This window comes from Monodon monoceros, unplaced genomic scaffold (assembly GCF_005190385.1).
Source record: "Monodon monoceros isolate NGI ecotype Baffin Bay Population unplaced genomic scaffold, NGI_Narwhal_1 Super_Scaffold_1, whole genome shotgun sequence".
NCBI classification, from domain to species: domain Eukaryota; kingdom Metazoa; phylum Chordata; class Mammalia; order Artiodactyla; family Monodontidae; genus Monodon; species Monodon monoceros.
The window spans coordinates 84,938,586-84,961,439 of NW_021703765.1; the positions used below are offsets into that span (position 1 = coordinate 84,938,586).

General features: G+C 47.7%; 1 protein-coding gene across 1 annotated transcript; it reads left to right on the forward strand.

Moving 5' to 3' along the window:
- The first annotated feature begins 20,562 nt into the window (after positions 1 to 20,562).
- On the forward strand, positions 20,563 to 22,534 carry FZD10 (frizzled class receptor 10). Its single transcript, XM_029231694.1, has one exon. It carries the CDS (start codon positions 20,604 to 20,606, stop codon positions 22,347 to 22,349), a length of 1,746 nt encoding a protein of 581 aa, XP_029087527.1. The 5' UTR covers positions 20,563 to 20,603; the 3' UTR covers positions 22,350 to 22,534.
- Positions 22,535 to 22,854: the final 320 nt, after the last annotated feature.

Genomic DNA, 22,854 nt, shown 5'->3' on the forward strand with positions numbered 1-22,854 from the left:
GTCACAGCTTACCCTTCCTCCTCCCCATGTCCTCAAGTCCATTCTCTAGTAGGTCTCTGTCTTTATTCCCATCTTGCCCTTAGGTTCTTCATGACCATTTTTTTTCCTTAGATTCCATATATATGTGTTAGCATATGGTATTTGTTTTTCCCTTTCTGACTTACTTCACTCTGTATGACAGACTCTAGGTCCATCCACCTCACTACAAATAACTCAATTTCATTTCCTTTTATGGCTGAGTAATATTCCATTGTATATTTGGGCCACATCTTCTTTATCCATTCATCCGATGATGGACACTTAGGTTGTTTCCATCTCCGGGCTATTGTAAATAGAGCTGCAATGAACATTGTGGTACATGACTCTTTCTGAATTATGGTTTTCTCAGGGTATATGCCCAGTAGTGGGATTGCTGGGTCGTATGGTAGTTCTATTTGTAGTTTTTTAAGGAACCTCCATACTGTTCTCCATAGTGGCTGTATCAATCTACATTCCCACCAGCAGTGCAAGAGGGCTCCCTTTTCTCCACACCCTCTCTAGCATTTATTGTTTCTAGATTTTTTGATGATGGCCATTCTGACTGGTGTGAGATGATATCTCATTGTAGTTTTGATTTGCATTTCCCTAATGATTAATGATGTTGAGCATTCTTTCATGTGTTTGTTAGCAGTCTGTATATCTTCTTTGGAGAAATGTCTGTTTAGGTCTTCTGCCCATTTTTGGATTGGGTTGTATCTTTTTTTGATATTGAGCTGCATGAGCCGCTTGTAAATTTTGGACATTAATCCTTTGTCAGTTGCTTCATTTGCAAATATTTTCTCCCATTCTGAGGGTTGTCTTTTCATCTTGTTTATGGCTCCCTTTGCTGTGCAAAAGCTTTTAAGTTTCATTAGGTCCCATTTGTTTATTTTTGTTTTTATTTCCATTTCTCTAGGAGGTGGGTCAGAAAGGATCTTGCTGTGATTTATGTCATAAAGTGTTCTGCCTATGTTTTCCTCTAAGAGGTTTATAGTGTCTGGCCTTACATTTAGGTCTTTAATCCACTTTGAGTTTACTTTTGTGTATGGTGTTAGGGAATGTTCTAATTTCATACTTTAACATGTAGCTGTCCAGTTTTCCCGGTATCACTTATTGAAGAGGCTGTCTTTTCTCCACTGTATATTCTTGCCTCCTTTATTAAAGATAAGGTGACCATATGTGCGTGGGTTTATTTCTGGGCTTTATATCCTGTTCCATTGATCTATATTTCTGTTTTTGTGCCAGTACCATACTGTCTTGGTTACTGTAGCTTTCTAGTATAGTCTGAAGTCCAGGAGCCTGATTCCTCCAGCTCCGTTTTTCTTCCTCAAGATTGCTTTAGCTATTCGGGGTCTTTTGTGTTTCTATACAAATTGTGAAATTTTTTGTTCTAGCTCTGTGAAAAATGTCAGTGGTAATTTGCTAGGGATTTCACTGAATCTGTAGATTGCTTTGAGTAGTTTAGTCATTTTCACAATGTTGATTCTTCCAATCCAAGAACAGGGTATATCTCTCCATCTATTTGTATCATCTTTAATTTCTTTCATCAGTGTCTTATAATTTTCTGCATACAGGTCTTTTGTCTCCTTAGGTAGGTTTATTCCTAGATATTTTATTCTTTTTGTTGCAATCGTAAATGGGAGTGTTTTCTTAATTTCACTTTCAGATTTTTCATCATTCGTGTATAGGAATGCTAGAGATTTCTGTGCATTAATTTTGGATCCTGCAACTTTACCAAATTCATTGATTAGCTCTAGTAGTTTTCTGGTAGCATCTTTAGGATTCTCTATTTACAGCATCATGTCATCTGCAAACAGTGACAGCCTTACTTCTTCTTTTCCAATTTGGATTCCTTTTATTTCTTTTTCATCTCTGATTGCTGTGGCTAAAACTTCCAAAACTATGTTGAATAATAGTGGTGAGAGTGGCCAACCTTGTCTTGTTCCTGATCTTAGTGGAAATGGTTTCAGTTTTTCACCACTGAGGACGATGTTGGCTGTGGGTTTTTCGTATATGGCCTTTATTATGTTGAGGAAAGTTCCCTCTATGCCTACTTTCTGGAGGGGTTTTATCATAAATGGGTGTTGAATTTTGTCGAAAGCTTTCTCTGCATCTATTGAGATGATCATATGGTTTTTCTCCTTCAGTTTGTTAATATGGTGTATCACATTGATTGATTTGCATAAATTGCAGAAGCCTTGCATTCCTGGGATAAACCCCACTTGATCATGGTGTATGATCCGTTTAATGTGCTGTTGGATTCTGTTTGCTGGTATTTTGTTGAGGATTTTTGCATCTATGTTCATCAGTGATATTGGCCTGTAGTTACCTTTCTTTGTGACATCTTTGTCTGGTTTTGGTATCAGGGTGATGTTGGCCTCATAGAATGAGTTTGGGAGTGTTCCTCCCTCTGCCATATTTTAGAAGAGTTTGAGAAGGATAGGTGTTAGCTCTTCTCTAAATGTTTGATAGAATTCGCCTGTGAAGCCATCTGGTCCTGGGCTTTTGTTTGTTGGAAGACTTTTAATCACAGTTTCAATATCAGTCCTTGTGATTGGTCTGTTCATTTTTTCTATTTCTTCCTGGCTCAGTCTCGGAAGGTTGTGCATTTCTAAGAATTTGTCCATTTCTTCCAGGTTTTCCATTTTTTTTGGCATAGAGTTTCTTGTAGTAATCTCTCATGATCCTTTGTATTTCTGCAGTGTCAGTTGTTACTTCTCCTTTTTCATTTCTAATTCTATTGATTTGAGTCTTCTCCCTTTTTTTCTTGATGAGTTTGGCTAATGGTTTATCAATTTTGTTTATCTTCTGAAAGAACCAGCTTTTACTTTTATTGATCTTTGCTTTCATTTCTTTTTCATTTATTTCTGATCTAATCTTGATGCCTTCTTTCCTTCTGCTAACTTTGGGGTTTTTTTGTTCTTCTTTCTCTAATTGCTTTAGGTGTAAGGTTAGGTTGTTTATTTGAGATGTTTCTTGTTTCATAAGGTAGGATTGTATCGCTATATACTTCCCTCTTAGAACTGCTTTTGCTGCATCCCATAGGTTTTATGTTGTTGTGTGTTCATTGTCATTTGTTTCTATCTATTTTTTGATTTCCCCTTTGATTTCTTCAGTGATCTCTTGGTTATTACGTAGTGTATTGTTTAGCCTCCATGTGTTTGTATTTTTTCCAGATTTTTTCCTGTAATTGATATCTAGTCTCATAGCATTGTGGTCCGAAAAGATACTTGATACGATTTCAATTTTCTTAAATTTACCAAGGCTTGATTTGTGACCCAAGTTATGCTCTATCCTGGAGAATGTTCCATGAGTACTTGAGAAGAATGTGTATTCTGTTGTTTTTGGATGGAATGTCCTATAAAATCAATTAAGTCCATCTTGTTTAATGTGTCATTTAAATCTTGTGTTTCCTTACTTATTTTCATCTTGGATGATCTGTCCATTGGTGAATGTGGGGTGTTAAAGTCCCCTACTATGATTGTGTTACTGTTGATTTCCCCTTTTACGGCTGTTAGCATTTGCCTTATGTATTGAGGTGCTCCTACGTTGGGTGCACAAATATTTACAATTGTTATATCTTCTTCTTGGATTGATCCCTTGATCATTATGTAGTGTCCTTCTTTGTCTCTTGTAATATTCTTTATTTTATAGTCGATTTTGTCTGATATGAGAATTGTTACTCCAGCTTTCTTTTGATTTCCATTTGCATGGAATATCTTTTTCCATCCCCTCACTTTCAGTCTGTATGTGTCCCTAGGTCTGAAGTGGGTCTCTTGTAGACAACATATATACGGGTCTTGTTTTTGTATCCATTCACCCAGTCTATGTCTTTTGGTTGGAGCATTTAATCCATTTACATTTAAGGTAATTATCGATATGTATGTTCCTATGACCATTTTCTTAATTGTTTTGGGTTTGTTATTGTAGGTCTTTTCCTTCTCTTGTGTTTCCTGCCTAGAGAAGTTCCTTTAGCCTTTGTTGTAAAGCTGGTTTGGTGGTGCTGAATTCTCTCAGCTTTTGCTTGTCTGTAAAGGTTTTAATTTCTCCATCAAATCTGAATGAGATCTTTGCTGGGTAGAGCAATCTTGGTTGTAGGTTTTTCTCTTTTGTCACTTTAAATATGTCCTGCCACTCCCTTCTGGCTTGCAGAGCTTCTGCTGAAATATCAGCTGTTAACCTTGTGGGGATTCCCTTGTGTGTTATTTGTTGTTTTTCCCTTGCTGCTTTTAATAGTTTTTCTTTGTATTTAATTTTTGACAGCTTGATTAGTATGTGTCTTGGCATGCTTCTCCTTGGATTTTCCTGTATGGGACTCTCTGTGCTTCCTGGACTTGATTAACTATTTCCTTTCCCATATTAGGGAAGTTTTCAACTATAATCTCTTCAAATATTTTCTCAGTCCCTTTCTTTTTCTCTTCTTCTTCTGGGACCCCTATAATTCAAATGTTGGTGCGTCTAATGTTGTCCCAGAGGTCTCAGACTGTCCTCAGTTCTTTTCATTCTTTTTTCTTTATTCTGCTCTGCAGTAGTTATTTCCACTATTTTATCTTCCAGGTCACTTACCCGTTCTTCTGCCTCAGTTATTCTGCTATTGATCCCTTCTAGAGTATTTTTAATTTCATTTATTGTGTTGTTTATCATTGTTTGTTTCATCTTAGTTCTTCTAGGTCCCTGTTAAATGTTTCTTGCATTTTGTCTATTCTATTTCCAAGATTCTGGATCATCTTTACTACCATTATTCTGAATTCTTTTTCAGGTAGACTGCCTATTTCCTCTTCATTTGTTAGGTCTGGTGGGTTTTTATCTTGCTCCTTCATCTGCGGTGTGTTTTTCTGCCTTCTCATTTTGCTTATCTTACTGTGTTTGGGGTCTTCTTTTGCAGGCTGCTGGTTCGTAGTTCTCGTTGTTTTTGGTGTCTGTCCCCAGTGGCTAAGGTTGGTTCAGTGGGTTGTGTAGGCTTCCTGGTGGAGGGGACTAGTGCCTCTGTTCAGGTGGATGGGGCTGGATCTTGTCTTTCTGGTGGGCAGGTCCACATCTGGTGGTGTGTTTTGGGGTGTCTGTGGCCTTATTATTATTTTAGGCAGCCGCTGTGCTAATGGATGCAGTTGTGTTCCTGTCTTGCTAGTTGTTTGGCATAGGGTGTCCAGCACTGGAGCTTGCTGGTCGTTGAGTGGGGCTGGGTCTTGACGTTGAGTTGGAGATCTCTGGGAGATTTTCGCCGTTTGATATTACGTGGAGCTGGGAGGTCTCTTGTGGACCAGTGTCCTGAAGTTGGCTCTCCCACCTCAGAGGCACAGCACGGACTCCTGGCTGCAGAACCAAGAGCCTTTCATCCACACAGCTCAGAATAAAAGGGAGAAAAAGTAGAAAGAAAGAAAGAAAGAAAGAAGGTAAAATAAAATAAAGTAAAATAAAATAATTATTAAGAAAAAAAATTTTTAAGTAAAAAAGAAAACAAACAAAAACGGACAGAACCCTAGGACAAATGGTAAAAGCAAGGCTATACAGACAAAATCTCACACAGAAGCATACACATACACACTCACAAAAAGAGGAAAAAATTATAAATCTTACTCTCAAAGTCCACCTCCTGAATTTGGGATGACTCGTTGTCTATTCAGGTATTCCACAGATGCAGGTACATCAGGTTGGTTGTGGAGCTTTAATCCGCTGCTCCTGAGGCTGCTGGGAGAGATTTCCCTTTCTCTTCTTTGTTCGCACAGCTCCCGGGGTTCAGCTTTGGATTTGGCCCCGCCTCTGCGTGTAGGTCGCCAGAGGGTGTCTGTTCTGCGCTCAGACAGGACGTGGTTAAAGGAGCCGCTGATTCGGGGGCTCTGGCTCACTCAGGCCTGGAGGGAGGGTCACGATGCGGGGCGAGCCTGTAGCGGCAGCAGAGGTCGGCGCGACGTTGCACCGGCCTGAGGCGCGCCGTGAGTTCTCCCGGGGAAGTTGTGCCTGGATCCCGGGACCCTGGCAGTGGCGGGCTGCACAGGCTCCCCGGAAGGGTTTGTGGAGAGTGACCTGTGCTCGCACACAGGCTTCTTGGTGGCGGCAGCAGCAGCCTTAGCGTCTCCCGCCCGTCTCGGGGGTCCGCGCTGATAGCCGCGGCTCCGGCCCGTGAAGCTTTTTAATTAAGTGCAGTCGCCTCTGTGGCACCATCGCTGTGCCCCTTCCCCCATAGGTGACTTAATGGAGACCCGGGCAGTAACCTCCTTATTGAGGTCCTTTGACAACGCCAGCCTGAGGCCCAGGGTCCTGCCTTCTCCTTTGATCTGAGTACAGGGACCAGCAGAGCACAGCCCCCGGGGCCTTAGGGCCCTGCGGAGAGACAGGAAGACCTCACAGCTTGTTCACCAACCAACCTCCCTGTGTCCGTGGGTCCCTCCCTCTTCCACGGACGGGCCTCCTGCTGGCCTTCTCAGCCCCCAAGTCCGAACCCACCACCAGCCCTCCAACAGCCGGCCCCGCGGGACAGGAAGGTCACCCGTCTGGTCCCGTGGCAGCGCTGGGAGCCCTGGCTGGTGAGGGGGGTCGGCTCAGAGGCGGGCTGAGAATTATGGTGCTTCGGGCGAAGTGCCCTGTGGCTCCGTGCGTTTGAGACGTCCATCGCCACGGTGCATCTGAGTTGAAGGTCGGAAGATAACGGGGCATCCGTTTCCCGACACTCAGCAGCCCTGGGCCCACAGCCCTTACAGGGGAAAGGCCTGGAGATTTAGAGAAGCCTCTCAGCCTGTTTGAGTCAGGCCAGGCCAGCCGTCCTCCGAGGCCGCCGCAAAACAGCTGTTTGTGTTGGCAGAGCTGCCTGTATCCATTAGCCCGATGACTCACCTGGCTTTAGCTTGGAGCCTGAACCAAAAGCAAAATCTCAATGAGAACCCTTCCCACAAGTCCTAAGCCAGCCACCCCGTGGAGCTTCCCAAACAGTCATTAAGCTTCCCAACTCCCGCTCTGTACATATAATTATGCCCACTTCACACGCAGCAAACTGAGGCAGGGACCTCCACTGGCTCAGATTTGGGGACTGGGCTGTCACCCAAGTGATCTTGTCTCATTGTCTAGCCTAGAAGCAGGGGTCATCCTGGATGAACTGGGACGTATTCCCCCAAGCCTTGGATCTGGGTCAGCCGTCGCCTGCCCGTGGCCCCAAGGCCACACCCCAAATGAAAGTGACAGCAGCAGCACGGGGCCCACAGAGAACTGGACCCCAGGGGTCCTGTCGACGGGGACAGTGACCTCTGTCTCCAGCCAGATCTGTGCTCAGATCTGGAGATTTCTTGAGACTCTGGAAGTGCGGTATTTCTGTGAAAATATGGCAATGTTGTAAAGTTACTAATCAATTAAAATTTCTTTAAAACACTGCACAGGCCAAATAAATCATGTGTGTGGAGTGGGTTTAGGAACACATTTGGACCGTTTACCTAGATCAGCATAGTCTGACGGAAATGTGATGTGAGCCACATATGTGATTCTACATGTTCTAGTTGCCACTTTAAAAACGTAAAGGTAGGGAGTTCTCCCTGGTGGCCTAGTGGTTAGGATTCCAGGCTTTCGCTGCCATGGCCCAGGTTCAATCCCTGGTCGGGGAACGGAGATCCTGCAAGTTGCGCGGCGAGGCCAAAAAATAAGTTAAAAAAATAAAAATAATAAAACGCAAAGGTAAATTACAGTTAATTGTGATAATATCTTCTGTCTAACCCAATAATCCAAAATATTATCAGCGCAATGTGCATCGGTATAAGGACTACTAATGAGATGCTTAAGTCTTTGAAATTCTGGGTGACTCTTCCCTTAGAGCACGTCTTCATTTGTACTCGAGCTATCTCAAGAGAGGGCAATTCGGACAAGCTCCCATGGGATCTGGGGCTGCCCGGGGGGCAGGGATGCACCTCTGCTCCCCAAACGTGCTACAAAGCTTTGAGACCCCGTGCCTTTGTGTGTGCTGTTCCCTCCACCTCGCATGCCCTTCCCCCTTTCTCAGTCTTTGGGATTCCTACCCACCTTTCTAAGACTGTTGAAATGTTGCCTTTTCTGGAAACCCCTCTCCTATCTTCCAAAACAAAACAAATCATCCTTGCCTTTATCCTACCAGCCCTTCTCTAGAAGACTCGTCATGCAGTCCTGAACTGTCACGTGTGTCCTTTCTTTCCTGCCACTACTAGTTATTAGAGCACTCAGTATGTAGTACCGCAGCCTGCCCAGGGTGGGGTCTAAGTGAACTGCACCCCTGGGGCTGTGTGGTGCACAAGCCGTGTAAGTGATGGAGTGTTCTTTGTATCAGGTACTGCCGTTCGCCTTTACATGTTACCGTTGCCCTGAGTCTTACTATTATTTTGCTGTTAAGAAAACCGGGGCTCGGAGAGGTGAAGCAGCTTGCCCAAGGTCACAGAGCACTTACGCGGTAGAACTAGACTCCAAACCCAGGGATCTGGTCCAACTATGTGAGGCCTCTTGGGAATTCCTGAATGGTGACAGGGAACAGGACTTCGTAATAGTCTAGCACCGTGGCTGGCACTCAGAATGTGTCATGTGCTTACTGAGTAAGAACTGCAGGAAGATGCACTCCGGGTCTCGGTGCCCAGAACTTTGCCTTCCAGGCTTGTTCTTGTCTTCCACATTCAGGACAGATGTCACCTCTTAAGAGACCATCCCTGACCACCCCATCAAAGCAGTCACCCTCCCGCCACTCAGAGGGCTGCAATATATCACAGAGTTAGGACAATCAAAGTGCAGTAAGACTGGAAAATCTGCCCCATAGACACAGGCAAATAGAATCACGTGTCCTTGTGATGACCCCTCTGCTCTGAGAGGCAGCAAAGGCTTTCTCCAAAGGTCCAGATAATAAATACTTTCCACCTTTCAGTCTGGACAGTCTGTTGCAATGACTCAACCCTCATTGTCTTGGGAAAATAGCCATCTGCAAAATGTCAAGGAGTGGGTGTGTTTCGATAAAACTTTATTTACAAAAGCAGGCATTGGGTGGATCGCAGGACGTCGTTGCCAACTCCTGCTTCGTTTAAGGAAAGAGGTGTCATGTAAATAAAAGAACCAGCAGACAGCTAGCACTGTGTTTAAACATTATCCTGAAATATAGGGCACAGGCATTTTATGTAGAGGATTTGTTCACGAAGATCTTGCCTTTTGTAAATCTGCTGCATAATTCAAGGCTAATTTTTGCTAAGAAGTACATATCAAGAAGGGCCTTGTCAGTATTTCTAGCTCAAAGGGGACAGAGCTGCAGCCATAAATATGGTACTATTGACTCAGCCTGCCGGGTTTCACATGATTTGATTTTTTCAATTGAATTTTAAAATTGGGGTGTAGGTACTGCTATGTATAAAATAGATAACCAACGAGGACCTACTGTATAGCACAGGGAACTCTACTCAATATTTTGTAATAACCTATAAGGGGAAAGAATCTGAAAAAGAATAGCTATATATGTATGTCTAACTGAATCACTTTGCTGTACACCTGAAACTAACACAACATTGTAAATCAACTATACTTCAATAAAATAATAAAATAAAATAAAACTGGGGTGTAGGTGACATTTTTTCCAATTTTGTTTTAGTGAAACTCTATTAATGTTTGTTGTACCAACCTAGTTGAAATTCACATAATGTGAATTTACACAAAAGGCAGCCACCTTTTGGTGGCATCTGCCTCCCCCACTGGCCATAATCTCCCCAAGAGCAAAATGTCATCTTCCCACCCACCCCTTTCTCCCAAGTGGGGGTCCCGTGCTTGCTGCGTGGCAGACACTCAACACACACACACACGCACACACCCATGATCTGAACGGAGGATCTGTTTTACCTCTAAGAGCAAATCAGGAAGGAATAAGCTTCAACTACAGCTGTGGCGATTTCAGGGAGATACCAGCGCTTTCTGATTACAAAGAATGTTAAACGCTGTAGCTTCCGGTGGTTCTGCAGTCTTTTTCTCTGGAAACTCTTTGTGTGTTTGTTTGTTTTGTAACAGCCATTCATGTTGGATAGCATAGAGACCCGACCTGGCAGGAAGCAGAAGGAGGGAGCAGGAAATATTCCCGATATCCTTCCAAACTTAGCATCTAGGATCTGAAAATTCCTTCTCTACAAAGTATGGCCTGTGCCTTTTTTTCCATACCCTGCACCAAGCACTTAAAATTCACATGTCGCCGTGGCCTCGTAGCTTTCATAAACCACATCAAAAGCATTTTGCAATGATGCTTCTTCCTCTATGAAACCTGAAGCCGTAAGTGGACCTGCTATTAGGCTGGTAATTAAGCCGCTCCCTGGGCCCAGTGGATATGCATTCAACCTGCCAAAAGATGATGCAACGCATGCCTTCCTCAGTGGGATCCTCAGGGCCCGACTCCCGTGTTCCCCCAGATACCTCGCTCCAACTCTGTGTGCAGCCAGGGAGGTACCAGCGTGTGAAACTCGGTTTCAACCACAAAACCCAACTGACCGCAGAAAGCAGCTCACCAAAGAGCCACAGGGTGACCAAAAAGACGGCTTCCCACTGTTCTCCCTGAGGAAAATGCAGCCACTGCAGTCAAAATGCTGTCTCCCTCAGCTCACTGCCTTGGCTGTCCTCGGAGACACCAAAACAGACCCTACAGATGCCTGTCCAACCCCTGTTATTCTCTCCCCTGCCGATGAGGTCTGGCTCTGCTTGGGTACCTGCCCTCCCCAGGGCTCCAGGGCTGCATCCCAGTTGGTCCATGCCAACCACAGGGCTCTTATTGCCCCAGCCTCTGTCAAAGCATTGCCCTTTAAAATCCCAGATAGAGGGAACTTCTCTGGTTTAAGCCAGTTCCAGTTGAGTTTTGTCACTTGCTAATGAGACTCCCAACTAATGCAATGAAAAACAAATGCTCTAATACTAACAGATACTAACGTTGATGGGTGCCCCATGCTAGATACCATGGTAAGCTGTTTTCATACATTCTTTCATGTAACCCTCTCCATAACCTTTTGAGGACATAGCTCCCATATTACAGGTAAGGAGCAGACGTTCAGAAAGATTTAGTAAGCTATCTAAGGCTGTCTACAAGGTAGACATCAGCATTTGTGTGAAGTAGGAAAGGATGACCCCTCTCAGCAGAGGGCACACAATTCGGTGGAATGAGATTTCAGGATGTTTCTGCAAATTGGAAGAAGGGGCAGACACAGGCCCAGGCCAGGGAGCATGGTTTAGGAGTGAGGTAGCGGGGGCTGGATTGCAGCTCCCTTGCCCCCATAGCTAAGTGCCTTTGTGTGGGTCATGTCTGCACACCTGAACAGAGTACAACTGATGACCCCACTCCGATGTCACGCCACCAAGCCTGGAATCTCCATCCATCTGACCCCAAAGCTTCTTGACCAGTGTATTAGTTGGGGGCCAACCAGAGAAACAGAACCTACAGTAGGAGATAGAGAGAGAGGTTTATTGCAAGGTATCAGCCTACGTGATTTTGAGGGCTGCTGGCTGGGCAAACTTGAAATCCACAGAGCAGGCTGGAAACCTTAATTCTCTTATGATCTTTCACCTCTTTGTACAAGGCCCACTCACATTATTGAGGATAACCTCCTTTACTTAAACTCAACTGATGTGGATGTTAATGACCTCTACTAAATACCTTCCCAGGAATACGTGGATGCAGGTTTCATTGAAAAACCTAAGTGTCCATCATCGGATGAATGGATAAAGAAGATGTGGCACATATATACAATGGAATATTACTCAGCCATAAAAAGAAACGAAATTGAGCTATTTGTAATGAGGTGGGTAGACCTAGAGTCTGTCATACAGAGTGAAGTAAGTCAGAAAGAGAAAGACAAATACCGTATGCTAACACATATATATGGAATTTAAGAAAAAAATGTCATGAAGAACCTAGGTGTAAGACGGGAATAAAGACACAGACCTACTAGAGAACGGACTTGAGGATATGGGGAGGGGGAAGGGTAAGCTGTGACAAAGTGAGAGAGTGGCATGGACATATATACACTACCAAACGTAAGGTAGATAGCTAGTGGGAAGCAGCCACATAGCACAGGGAGATCAGCTCGGTGCTTTGTGACCACCTAGAGGGGGGGATAGGGAGGGTGGGAGGGAGGGAGATGCAAGAGGGAAGAGATATGGGAACATATGTATATGTATAACTGCTTCACTTTGTTATAAAGCAGAAACTAACACACCATTGTAAAGCAATTATACTCCAATAAAGATGTTTAAAAAAAAAAAGAAAAAAAAAGAGCTGGAGACAATGGCCTGGCCGAATGGACACATCATGCTGACCGTCACAACCACCTGCGATCGCTGCTCTTCTCACCGTGTCACAGGTGTTAGGCTGGAAGGGTCTCTGGTCATCTCTCTCCATCTGTAGGGGTGGCCCAGACCTGCCTGGTTCCCCCTTCGTGTCCCAGCGTGATTAGTTGTATGGTACGTTAATCACATATAAATCAAACCCTGCTAGCTTTTTGACCCTCCTGCAGGATCTGTAAAATCTGCCCTTTCCTTTCTATCCCACCCCTTAAGCTCTGGCATCTTCTGCTTCTACCGTCAAGAGGCTGAAGGGCAGCGGAAGGGAGTGGCTTCAGGGTCTGCCTGAGGTCTTCGGGCTGCATGAGTCTTTGAACTTTAGTTTCCTTCTCCGTAGAACGGAGATAACGATAGTCCCAACTAGGTGGGGCTCTAGCAAGGATGAAAAAAATGACAAAATTCCTAAAGGGCTGAGAACAGTGCCTGGCCGGGGGCAAGTGTTCAATAAACGAGATCACCATGGTGATCAGGACACTGAGGATGCACCTCTGGTTCCCTCACTTCCTCCTGGTCCAGGCAGCATCTCTCCAGCCATAGTCCTTGTGATGTAGCCGCCCAGAGTCTTCCGTCACACAGGGGCATCCTAGGACGGACCCGTCCATCTCGCTGCCTGTATACACGGGACGGAACAGGAGAAGGTTCCTCAACGTCTTGAAATTATTTTCGATTTGTAATTATTACCTAGTCTTTCAGGAATGAAGGGAAATAAATATTTTCTAACATTCAAGGAACAAAAAAAGGATGAGGCTCCTCTTTCAGCTGCAACCTCGGGGATTTTGAGAGGGCACGATCTTTTGTGTAGGATGTCAGTGTGGAAAAAAGTCACCCACAGAATCATTGAAAAGACATGCATTGGGCATGGTTCTTGGTCCTGGGAATGCAGAGAGGATCGAGTTTGGAAGTTCAGCTTGAAAATTAGACTTTGAATACACATATAGATTTATATATCTGTATTTAGATTATATAATTAGATTATGTATTTAATACATGTATATTAGACAGAAAGAGAGAGAGAAGGGGAAAGACATTGTCAGAAGAGAGAATCTTTATTCTTCAAGTTACCACTCTTAGCTACAAGAACAGTCACAAAGACCTTCCCAAGTGTTATATTATGGGGAAAAAAAAGGTGAAATGCATGCAGGGACAGCAAAACTATCTTCCCTACCCTATTCTGGGCCTTAAAGAAAAATGGGATTTTGCATTTGAATTGTCATTTACAAGGAGGAGAGCGGAGCAGGTGATCTGAAGGAGTTTCTTTTCTGGAAGTGAAATTCACAAGAGAAACGAACTGTTTCTGAAAGCAGCAGAAATTCATCACTGCGTTTCAGATCTAGGCTGGAGGTAAAGGGGAAGCAGCCGTCCTGGAAAGGGATCTGCGGCCGCTGAGAGGGGTTCCAGCAGGAGGATAGGGACTCCGCAGCTGTGTTGCGAGGCCCACCCCCATCTTTGCTTCCAACTTGTCAGCTGCTTATTCCGGGTTAAATTCAAGGAAGAAGAGGGAAGCTATAAGTGTAGCAGTTGGACTGGAAAGAAAAAGACTCGTAAATGATGCTATCGGCAGACTATCTTGCCTTCTAACCAATGAAGATAAATGAAGAAATTAACAAAGAAAAGTCAAAAGGCGACTGACCAGAGTTTATACACTGGTTAATCCCAGTGCCAGACACAGCTCGAAGCACTTTGAGTTGTCTCACTTAATCCTACCCCAGACCTTATAAAGGAGGTGTTGGTATTATCCTCATTTTATAACAAAGTTCAGAGAGGTTAAGTAACTTGCCTGAGATCACACAGCTGAGGCCAGGGGTAAACCAACACAGGAAACTCACACGTGGTGTTTCCTCTACCTTTTCCTCACCATTTGTGACCCTAAAGAATCCCTTCAAACACAAGAAAGCAGAACATCAAAATGATCAGAAAGTGGCAGATGCCTCCCAGTCCAGGAGGAAAGGAAAAAAAGCCATAAACCAGGCCTTTGTCCTTCTACTGGCTGCTGAAATGATGCCAAAACAGGGGCCCTTTCTGAGAGTCTGCACCGAGTTCCTGCACACCTCCTATCCAGGGGCAGGCAGGGCAGTGGAGGGAGCTCGGAGCCCACTGGCTGGTTTTGAATCCTGACTCTGCCCCAACAGCCATGTGGTCTTGGCAAGTTACTCAGACTCCCGAACTTCGGTTCCTCATCTGGGAAGTGGGAATCTCCCCTGGACCTGCTTCACGGGGTCATGTGAAAGGCTTAGAACAGGGCCTGGCATGGGTCAAATGCTCAATCAAGGTTTACTCTGGTTAGCACTTTAATTATTGACTTATAATTATATAAGGCTTATATTATTGGCTTATATTATTTCAGGCCTAACATTGTCATTGCCCAAAACCCCTGCTCACGAATGTCACGCCCTGTTGCATCCTTGACGGTGCTCTCAGCTTCCACAGACACTGTATTGCAACCACCGTGACAGCTGCGTTGAACCCTGCACTTGTTAGCATTGCTCTAAATGCTCCGCGTGTATCACAGCACAATCCTCCCCATGCCCTGTGAGGTTGGAACCCCACTGCTGCCCATTTTTCAGATGAGAAAACTGAGGCATGGAGACAGGAAGGAACTCTCCTTAGGTCATGAGGCTAGAACACGGGGCAGGGGATTAAGACCCAGATCCTACATAGTCACCACCACGGGTTAGAGCTGCCCCTGGTTTTGGCAAAGTGGTTTCAAACTCATCAGGGCAAAACTGGGAGTTTGGTTCTTTTCCCCTTCTTCTTAAGGCAGGACCAGGCTTGTGGGTGTATCCGCTCTGTCCCTGAAGGGAAGGTTTCCCCATCTAATCCGCCCCCCTCACCTGTGCAGGGGCAGTGGCCTCTGGAGGGGGTGGTACTGACCTCTTTCTTAGCATCCCATCTCAGGACAGGCAATGAAAAAGGGTCCCAGGGTGGAGGCGCAAAGCAGAAAGGAAACAGATGGGAAGGTGAGTAATTAAATCAATATACATCCAACAGCCAAGGGGGGGAGGAGGGGGCGGGGAAGAAGCAAAGCAATCCCATCCAAAACTGAAGTCTGAGCTCCTATCATGTGTGTTCATTTCCAAAAGGCTGTTTCTTAAAGCTGTTTGGAATATAAATGCAAAACAAAATAAAACACACACCCCCATCCCTGCAACACACACACGCATGCATACACACAAGGATGCCCTTTTGTTTCATTTTTCTGGAATTCTGATTTTTCTTCCCATAGAATTCTCCTCCCACCCCCCAAAGCAGCTCCGTACAGAATTACAGGTTTAAGTACTTTGATGGGGCCGGTTCTGTCAGAGGTGAAGGGTCAATTTGTTTGTATTTTAGAGCAGACGTGTGCTAAGCCTTCCTATATTTTAAACAGATAATGTCCTTGTAATTTGGAAGCACTTACATCGAAGGCCGGCTTTGTCCCCTTTTTCAGCGTGTGTGTCGCTCTCGCCCGTCTCTGTTGAGATGAAAAAGAAATACTGTATCTTTAAATTAGGAGGCGCCGGATAATGAATCTTGGGCAGTGAAAAGGCTAATGCCATGTGGAGGAGAAGGAGTTTAATCTAATTTAGTTGGAGGGTGTCTGTCTGCGGTGTTGTTTTTGGAGTGTGGGAATAGAGGGGAAAGCTGTCCCCTTGAATGGTCGCTCCAGCGCCAGAAGCAGTGGGGAGCCGCGTAGACGCCAGTGATCCAAAGCCGGGCCTTGAAAGGGGGATTAGAGACATGCTCTGATTTGCAATTCACACTAATGCACCCCGTGGAACCTTTGGTAATATTTCAAACCACGTTTCAAGGGAAGTGGCCTTAAAATCGCTGTCTAAATTGTGCTGGGGAGACAGAGTGCCCTCCAGTCATCCGTTTTATGATGTGGACGCTTTGCTGTTTGTTTCTCATCGCCCCACCCCCATCTCAACCTCTTCCGACTAGTGTTTTTAGATGGAATTAAAACTTCTGTGCCCGCTGAATCTGCTGCAGCTTGCTTGGCTTCTCGGGTGGTACACGCTGTGTGTTTTCTTTAGTAAAGCATCCCTTCAGATGACCAAAGGTATTTTCCTTGGAGAAAAATGTGGGGCGGTAGGGGTGGGGGGAAAGGGCACGCTTGCTTGGTTAGAAAGCAGAATTCTCCATGCCTGCTGTTTTTTGTTTTTGTTTTTTTTTAAATCTGATAATAAGTGTCTGCAGAAACGTAACCCAAGAGGAGGTCAGGGAAAATGGCGCCTTTTGGTATCAGAGATCGCTCTGCATGTCGGGCAATTATGAGCATCTCGTTCTTACTTGAAAGGAGAATCGGAACCGCGCTGATGAAATACAAATATTGATGATAGTAGGAGATAAAAGAAGTAACACCACGCTCACTTCATGGGATCATCAAACATCAATGTGCCAAGAGCGATGCTCCAAGCAACTGTTCCTGGAAAACACAGATAACCTGAACCACTTTCTACCTTCAACTTTATTAATACCCTTCTCCTTTCCTAAACTCTGCTGATATGCTACAAGTTCACTCTTGCAATTAGCTTGTAACGTGCTAAGTCTATGGTTCAATTTCTTTCTATTGCTGAAAGAGTTAGTACTTTTTATCTGAAAGAGATTACTGTGAGTTTTCTCAAATCTCATTTCAGAAAGATCTCACACAGTGCTTATAATTTCCACTGACTATAACAACGTAAGAGGAGATACAACTTTGATTTTTAGCAATATCTGTGTCAAAGTGTTTTCTACTTCGGACCTCACTAGAACGAGATGAAACTCTGCCTCTCTCTCAATTCCCTTCCATCCAAAAATATTTAGTTTTCCATCAAAATATTGCCTGACTCCTGAAATCATATTCCCATTCAAAAACCTTATACTTTTCTGGGCAAACATTTGCAAGAACTTGAAGGTAGTTAATGTTTAAGAGTGTCTCTCCCATATATATATTTTTAGGCAGTTGGGGTGAAACATATATATATACAAATATATACATATATATATATATATTCCTTGTCCCTGCATGTTATTTGAAATCATGTTTAATTATAAAGTTTCATTAAAAACCTTTGCTCAAAATTTTCGAGGCCTAATAAGATTTCCATTAATTTAAACATATCGCTATTCCCACGACAGCCCCAAATGCTTTCTTTTCCCTCTTTCATCCATGGTTAAATATGTAAATAAAATGTCTAAAGTCATTCTTCAAAGAAGACAAAAGAAAAAAGAGCTGAGGGGAGAGACAGCCATAAAATTCCTCCCAATTCTCCATAACATTTGCCAGAGGGGGGCCAGTTGCCAGCCCGGGCTGAGCAGCAGGGAACCCGCTGCTTCTTAGAATCACACATCTCAAATCCCACACACAGGAAAATAAAATAAAATAAAATATCTTTTCAGCTGGAGCCATCAAAAGACCCTTTTCATTTATTAGTTACAGAGTTATCTTGCAGTTGGTGATTTCTCAGAGCCCTCATTTTTCTATCATAATGTCTATTTGTTGGTTTCCATCTCAGCTGGGCAGAGCGAAGCACTTCTGCAGACATTTTTTCTAAAAAAACGAGAGAAGAAAGCAATCTGAAGTGGTTGTAGTGAAAATAATGGGTCTGAACATGGCCGAATTAAAACAGCACAGAAAAGATCAATTAGGAGGCACTTTCTCAAATAGCTAACACCCCACTCCCGGTGTTTGGCACTGCCCCTGACTCTCTCACATTTATATTTTCAGAGCTTCTGAGGGAAGGAAAGGAAAAGGAAAAGAAGGAAAATGATGTCCAAGGAAGGATCTTGGCAAGGAAAATTCTAGAAAAGCCAAGGGATGTCCACTGAATCTTTTTTAATGGAAAGGTTTGAGAAATAGCTCACTAGACTCAAAAAATATATACACACGCACAAAAAAACGCCCATCCCCAAACAAACAAACTATAATAAGAAAACTGGCAGCCTTTGAAAAAGCATCTCGGCAAACAGTCCAGTTGAAGGCGGTTGTTCTGACTCTGCCTTAGCGTTTACCTCGACCACCTTTTTCTCCACTTTCTTCCTCACCCGAACCTCTTCCAACACCTCACACTGAGATCCAGGGACACTGATTCAGTGCCCGGTGCAATTCCCAGCCTCATTCGTCTCAGTGTTTGCTGGATGGATGGATGCGTGGATGCATGGATGCATGGATGCATGGATGCATGGATGAATGGAAAGAAGGAAGGAGGGAAGGAAGGAAGGAAGGAAGGTGGATATGTGAGTTCTCCCAAGTTTACTAGATGTAAAATCCTACGACTTGTTTCAAATAAAAGCCAATACTCTAAAAAGCCTTCTCAGAGGAAGTGCCCCACTTCTGCCCCCGCCGACAAGAAGCTTCCTAGCAGTAGTGTTTCCTTCTTCGGCGCTTCCTAGAAATAGCCGGGGACCCGCAGCGCCCGCCGCTCCTGCAAAGCCCCGGGGGTGGGGGCGGCAAGACCGGGGGCCCCCCGCACCGACTCTCAGGGATGTCTGGACACACGGTACACCCCTGCAGAGGGCTAACCCCAGAAAGGCAGGAGGACAAAGGAGGCCCCGGTCCGCAGGGCCCGCTCCTCTGACCTCTCCTTCCGCCCGGGAAAGTCCTCCACCTGCCCCCGCTATGCGTGATCCTGGGAGTTTCCGAAAAACTTTAAGAGATCTTGATCTCGAGAGCGGCTAAGAGGAGAGAGGCCCGGCCACCCCCTAGGGATCCTGTTTACTGAAGGGTTAATACGGGCAGCCAGGTGACGCGACGGGCAAGTTGTCTGGAGGTGGGGCGTGGGCGTGCGTGACCGAAGTGACTTCGTCCCCAATTGGCGCCCCCCATCCGAGGGGGGTGATCTAAGGGCACTGGGCCAGGGCGCTCCCTCCGCACCTTTTAAGAGAACTGAGAGGCACGGGTGCCTCCCCTTGCCCGGGGAGTTGGGGACCCTCGGAGCGAGCTGACTCAGCGCCCGCCCACCTCCCACCCTCAACGCCGCAGCATCCCGCGGGTCTGCAGCCCAGGAGGGAGCAGTCGGGCAAATCACTGGCCAAATAATATAAATACCCGACGAGCGAATGACTTCCTATAATAAATAAACCCAGCCGCCTAGAAGAAATCAGCAGCCCTGCCTGGCGCGAGGCCCCTCAACTCCGCGGCGCTGTCGGGGGCGGGGGTCCCTCGGCTACACGCCAAGCCCCCCACGGCCCGAGGCGGGGGGGTGGGACCTAAAGAGCCCCAGGAAGCTGCCCGCCCCTCCCCCTCCTCCTCCCCCTCCCCGCCTTCTCCGCGGAGACCGCGGAGGAGCGGCCCTAAAATCTGGATTCCCAGAGCCCTTCCCCCCCCCCCGGCCCTTAGCTCTACTCTTTGAAATTTCAAAGAGACCCCTCCCCGGAGCCGGAGACCCGACGCAGGCCTGGTAACTCCGCAGCCTCGGGAAGATGCGAGCAGGTTTACAAGCTAAGGGGCCACTTTATGGCCGAGGCCATAAAACGCAAATCCCACCTCGCTTTGAAAGCGCCCTCCGCCCGGGACCCACCATAAAAACCAGGGGCGACGCGCCCCCAGCCTCGGCCGCGGACCAGCCCGCCCCTCCTCCGGCCAGGCTCCAAACTCCCAGTCACCCCGGCGTCCTTGGGCTGCGGGGGACGAGGCCGGGGGCTCCCCGGGAAAGGGGGCGCAGGCGGGGAGGCGACGGGAGGCCAAGTTGGAGGCCGGCGCAGAGGGCGAAGGAGCGGCGGGAGGGACGCACGGGAGGGCGGCGGAGCGGGGCCGGGGGCCGGGGGCCGGGGGGCGGCGGCGGGAGCGGGCGGCCCGGAGCTGCGCTTTCTCATGCAAAGCAGCGGCGGGGCGGGGCGGGGCGCGCGGCCCGGGGGCGGGGCCTGTCACCGCACGGCTGTTTCCCCCTTTGCCTTTTCGCTCGTCGGCTCCGGCCGGGACCAGATCTCCGAAAGGCTGCGGGCCGGGCCGGGCAGAGGCCGGCGCGGGGAGGGCGGAGCTGCCGCCAGCCGCCGGCCCCCGTGCGCCCGCGCCGCCCGCCCTCTCCGCGCGCTCCCACGAGAGGCCAAAGTTGGCGGCGGCCGCGGCCCGCGCGCCGAGAGCTCCGGGGGTCCTGTCGCTTCCCGGTATTGTTCGCAAACTTTGCTCGTCTCCTCCGCGGCCTCACCTCGGCGGAGGCGGCGCGCGGAGAGCGGGGCCGGGGGCGCTCCGTGCGCATCGCTCGGGCTGAGCTGGGCGGGCATGGGCGGGGGCCCGAGCGGGGACGAGGAGCCGGAGCCGGCATCCCGAGCCCCGGAGCGGCGGCTCTGAGGGCGGCCGACCTCCCCGCGGGGACACCTCCGACGCCACCATGCAGCGCCCGGGCCCCCGCCTGTGGCTGGTCCTTCAGGTGATGGGCTCGTGCGCCGCCATCAGCTCCATGGACATGGAGCGTCCGGGCGACGGCAAGTGCCAGCCCATCGAGATCCCGATGTGCAAGGACATTGGCTACAACATGACCCGCATGCCCAACCTGATGGGCCACGAGAACCAGCGCGAGGCCGCCATCCAGCTGCACGAGTTCGCGCCGCTGGTGGAGTACGGCTGCCACGGCCACCTCCGCTTCTTCCTGTGCTCCCTGTACGCGCCCATGTGCACCGAGCAAGTCTCCACCCCCATCCCCGCCTGCCGGGTCATGTGCGAGCAGGCCCGGCTCAAGTGCTCCCCGATCATGGAGCAGTTCAACTTCAAGTGGCCCGACTCGCTGGACTGCAGCAAACTCCCCAACAAGAACGACCCCAATTACCTGTGCATGGAGGCGCCCAACAACGGCTCGGACGAGCCCGCGCGGGGCTCGGGCATGTTCCCGCCGCTCTTCCGGCCGCAGCGGCCGCACAGCGCGCAGGAGAACCAGCTGAGGGACGGGGGGCCCGGGCGCGCCGGCTGCGACAACCCGGGCAAGTTCCGCCACGTGGAGAAGAGCGCGTCGTGCGCGCCGCTCTGCACGCCGGGCGTGGACGTCTACTGGAGCCGCGACGACAAGCACTTCGCCGTGGTCTGGCTGGCCGTGTGGTCCGTGCTCTGCTTCTTCTCCAGCGCCTTCACCGTGCTCACCTTCCTCATCGACCCGGCGCGCTTCAGGTACCCCGAGCGCCCCGTCATCTTCCTCTCCATGTGCTACTGCGTCTACTCGGTGGGCTACATCATCCGCCTCTTCGCGGGCGCCGAGAGCGTCGCCTGCGACCGGGACAGCGGGCAGCTGTACGTCATCCAGGAGGGGCTTGAGAGCACGGGCTGCACCCTGGTCTTCCTGGTTCTCTACTACTTCGGCATGGCCAGCTCCCTGTGGTGGGTGATTCTCACGCTCACCTGGTTTCTGGCTGCGGGCAAGAAGTGGGGCCACGAGGCCATCGAGGCCAACAGCAGCTACTTCCACCTGGCCGCCTGGGCCATCCCGGCCGTGAAGACCATCCTAATCCTGGTGATGCGCAGGGTCGCGGGGGACGAGCTGACCGGCGTCTGCTACGTGGGGAGCATGGACGGCAACGCCCTCACCGGCTTCGTCCTCCTCCCGCTGGCCTGTTACCTCATCATCGGAACTTCCTTTATCCTCTCGGGCTTCGTGGCCCTTTTCCACATCCGGAGGGTGATGAAAACGGGCGGGGAGAACACGGACAAACTGGAAAAGCTCATGGTGAGGATAGGGGTCTTCTCCGTGCTCTACACGGTGCCGGCCACCTGTGTGATTGCCTGTTACTTTTACGAACGCCTCAACGTGGAGTATTGGAAAATCCTGGCCACGCAGCACAAGTGCAAAATGAACAACCAGACTAAAAACCTGGACTGTCTGATGGCCGCCTCCATCCCCGCGGTGGAGATCTTCATGGTGAAGATTTTCATGCTGTTGGTGGTGGGCATCACCAGTGGCATGTGGGTCTGGACATCCAAGACTCTGCAGTCCTGGCAGAACGTTTGCAGCCGCAGGTTCAAGAAAAAGAGCCGAAGAAAACCGGCCAGCGTGATCACCAGCAGTGGAATTTACAAAAAAGCCCAGCATCCCCCAAAAACCCATCTCGGGAAATATGAAATCCCTGCCCAGCCTCCCACCTGCGTGTGAATGGCACTTGGAGGGAAGGCCGGAGCGGAAAACTTTCCCAGGGAGGATACAGTGGCAGAGTCAGAGCCAAAACATGGTGCTTTTCTCCGTTGGTTGGTTGGTTGCTTGTTTTGTTTTGTTTTTTCTTTTTTTCTTTTTTTTAAATAAAAGTAAAAGGAAAAAAATAAAAAGCTTTTACCCTGAAATTCAGGATGCTGTGATAACACTGAAAGTCAAAATGTACTTAAAGGGTTTTGTTTTGTTTTTGTTTTCAGTGAAGGAGAACCCTCCCAGTTAAGTAGCCTCTTGTGTAACTAATTTGTGGTAACATAGTTGATTCAGGCCCCCAGAAGAAAACTTTTGTTTAGAACCTTCCATAAATATACATCTGTGTGTTTGAGTTGGCTTTGCTATCCATTTACAAATCAGAGAAGAGATAACTTCTTTGCAAATTAAAGAGCCTCTGCTGAGTTTCAAAAAGGGAGAAAGAGAGAGAGTCACTGTCCGGCAGGGGAGCCCAGGGCCA

Coding starts and splice junctions, on each gene's coding strand:
- FZD10 (XM_029231694.1), top strand. CDS start 20,604: ATGCAGCGCCCGGGCCCCCGCCTGTGGCTGGTCCTTCAGGTGATGGGC.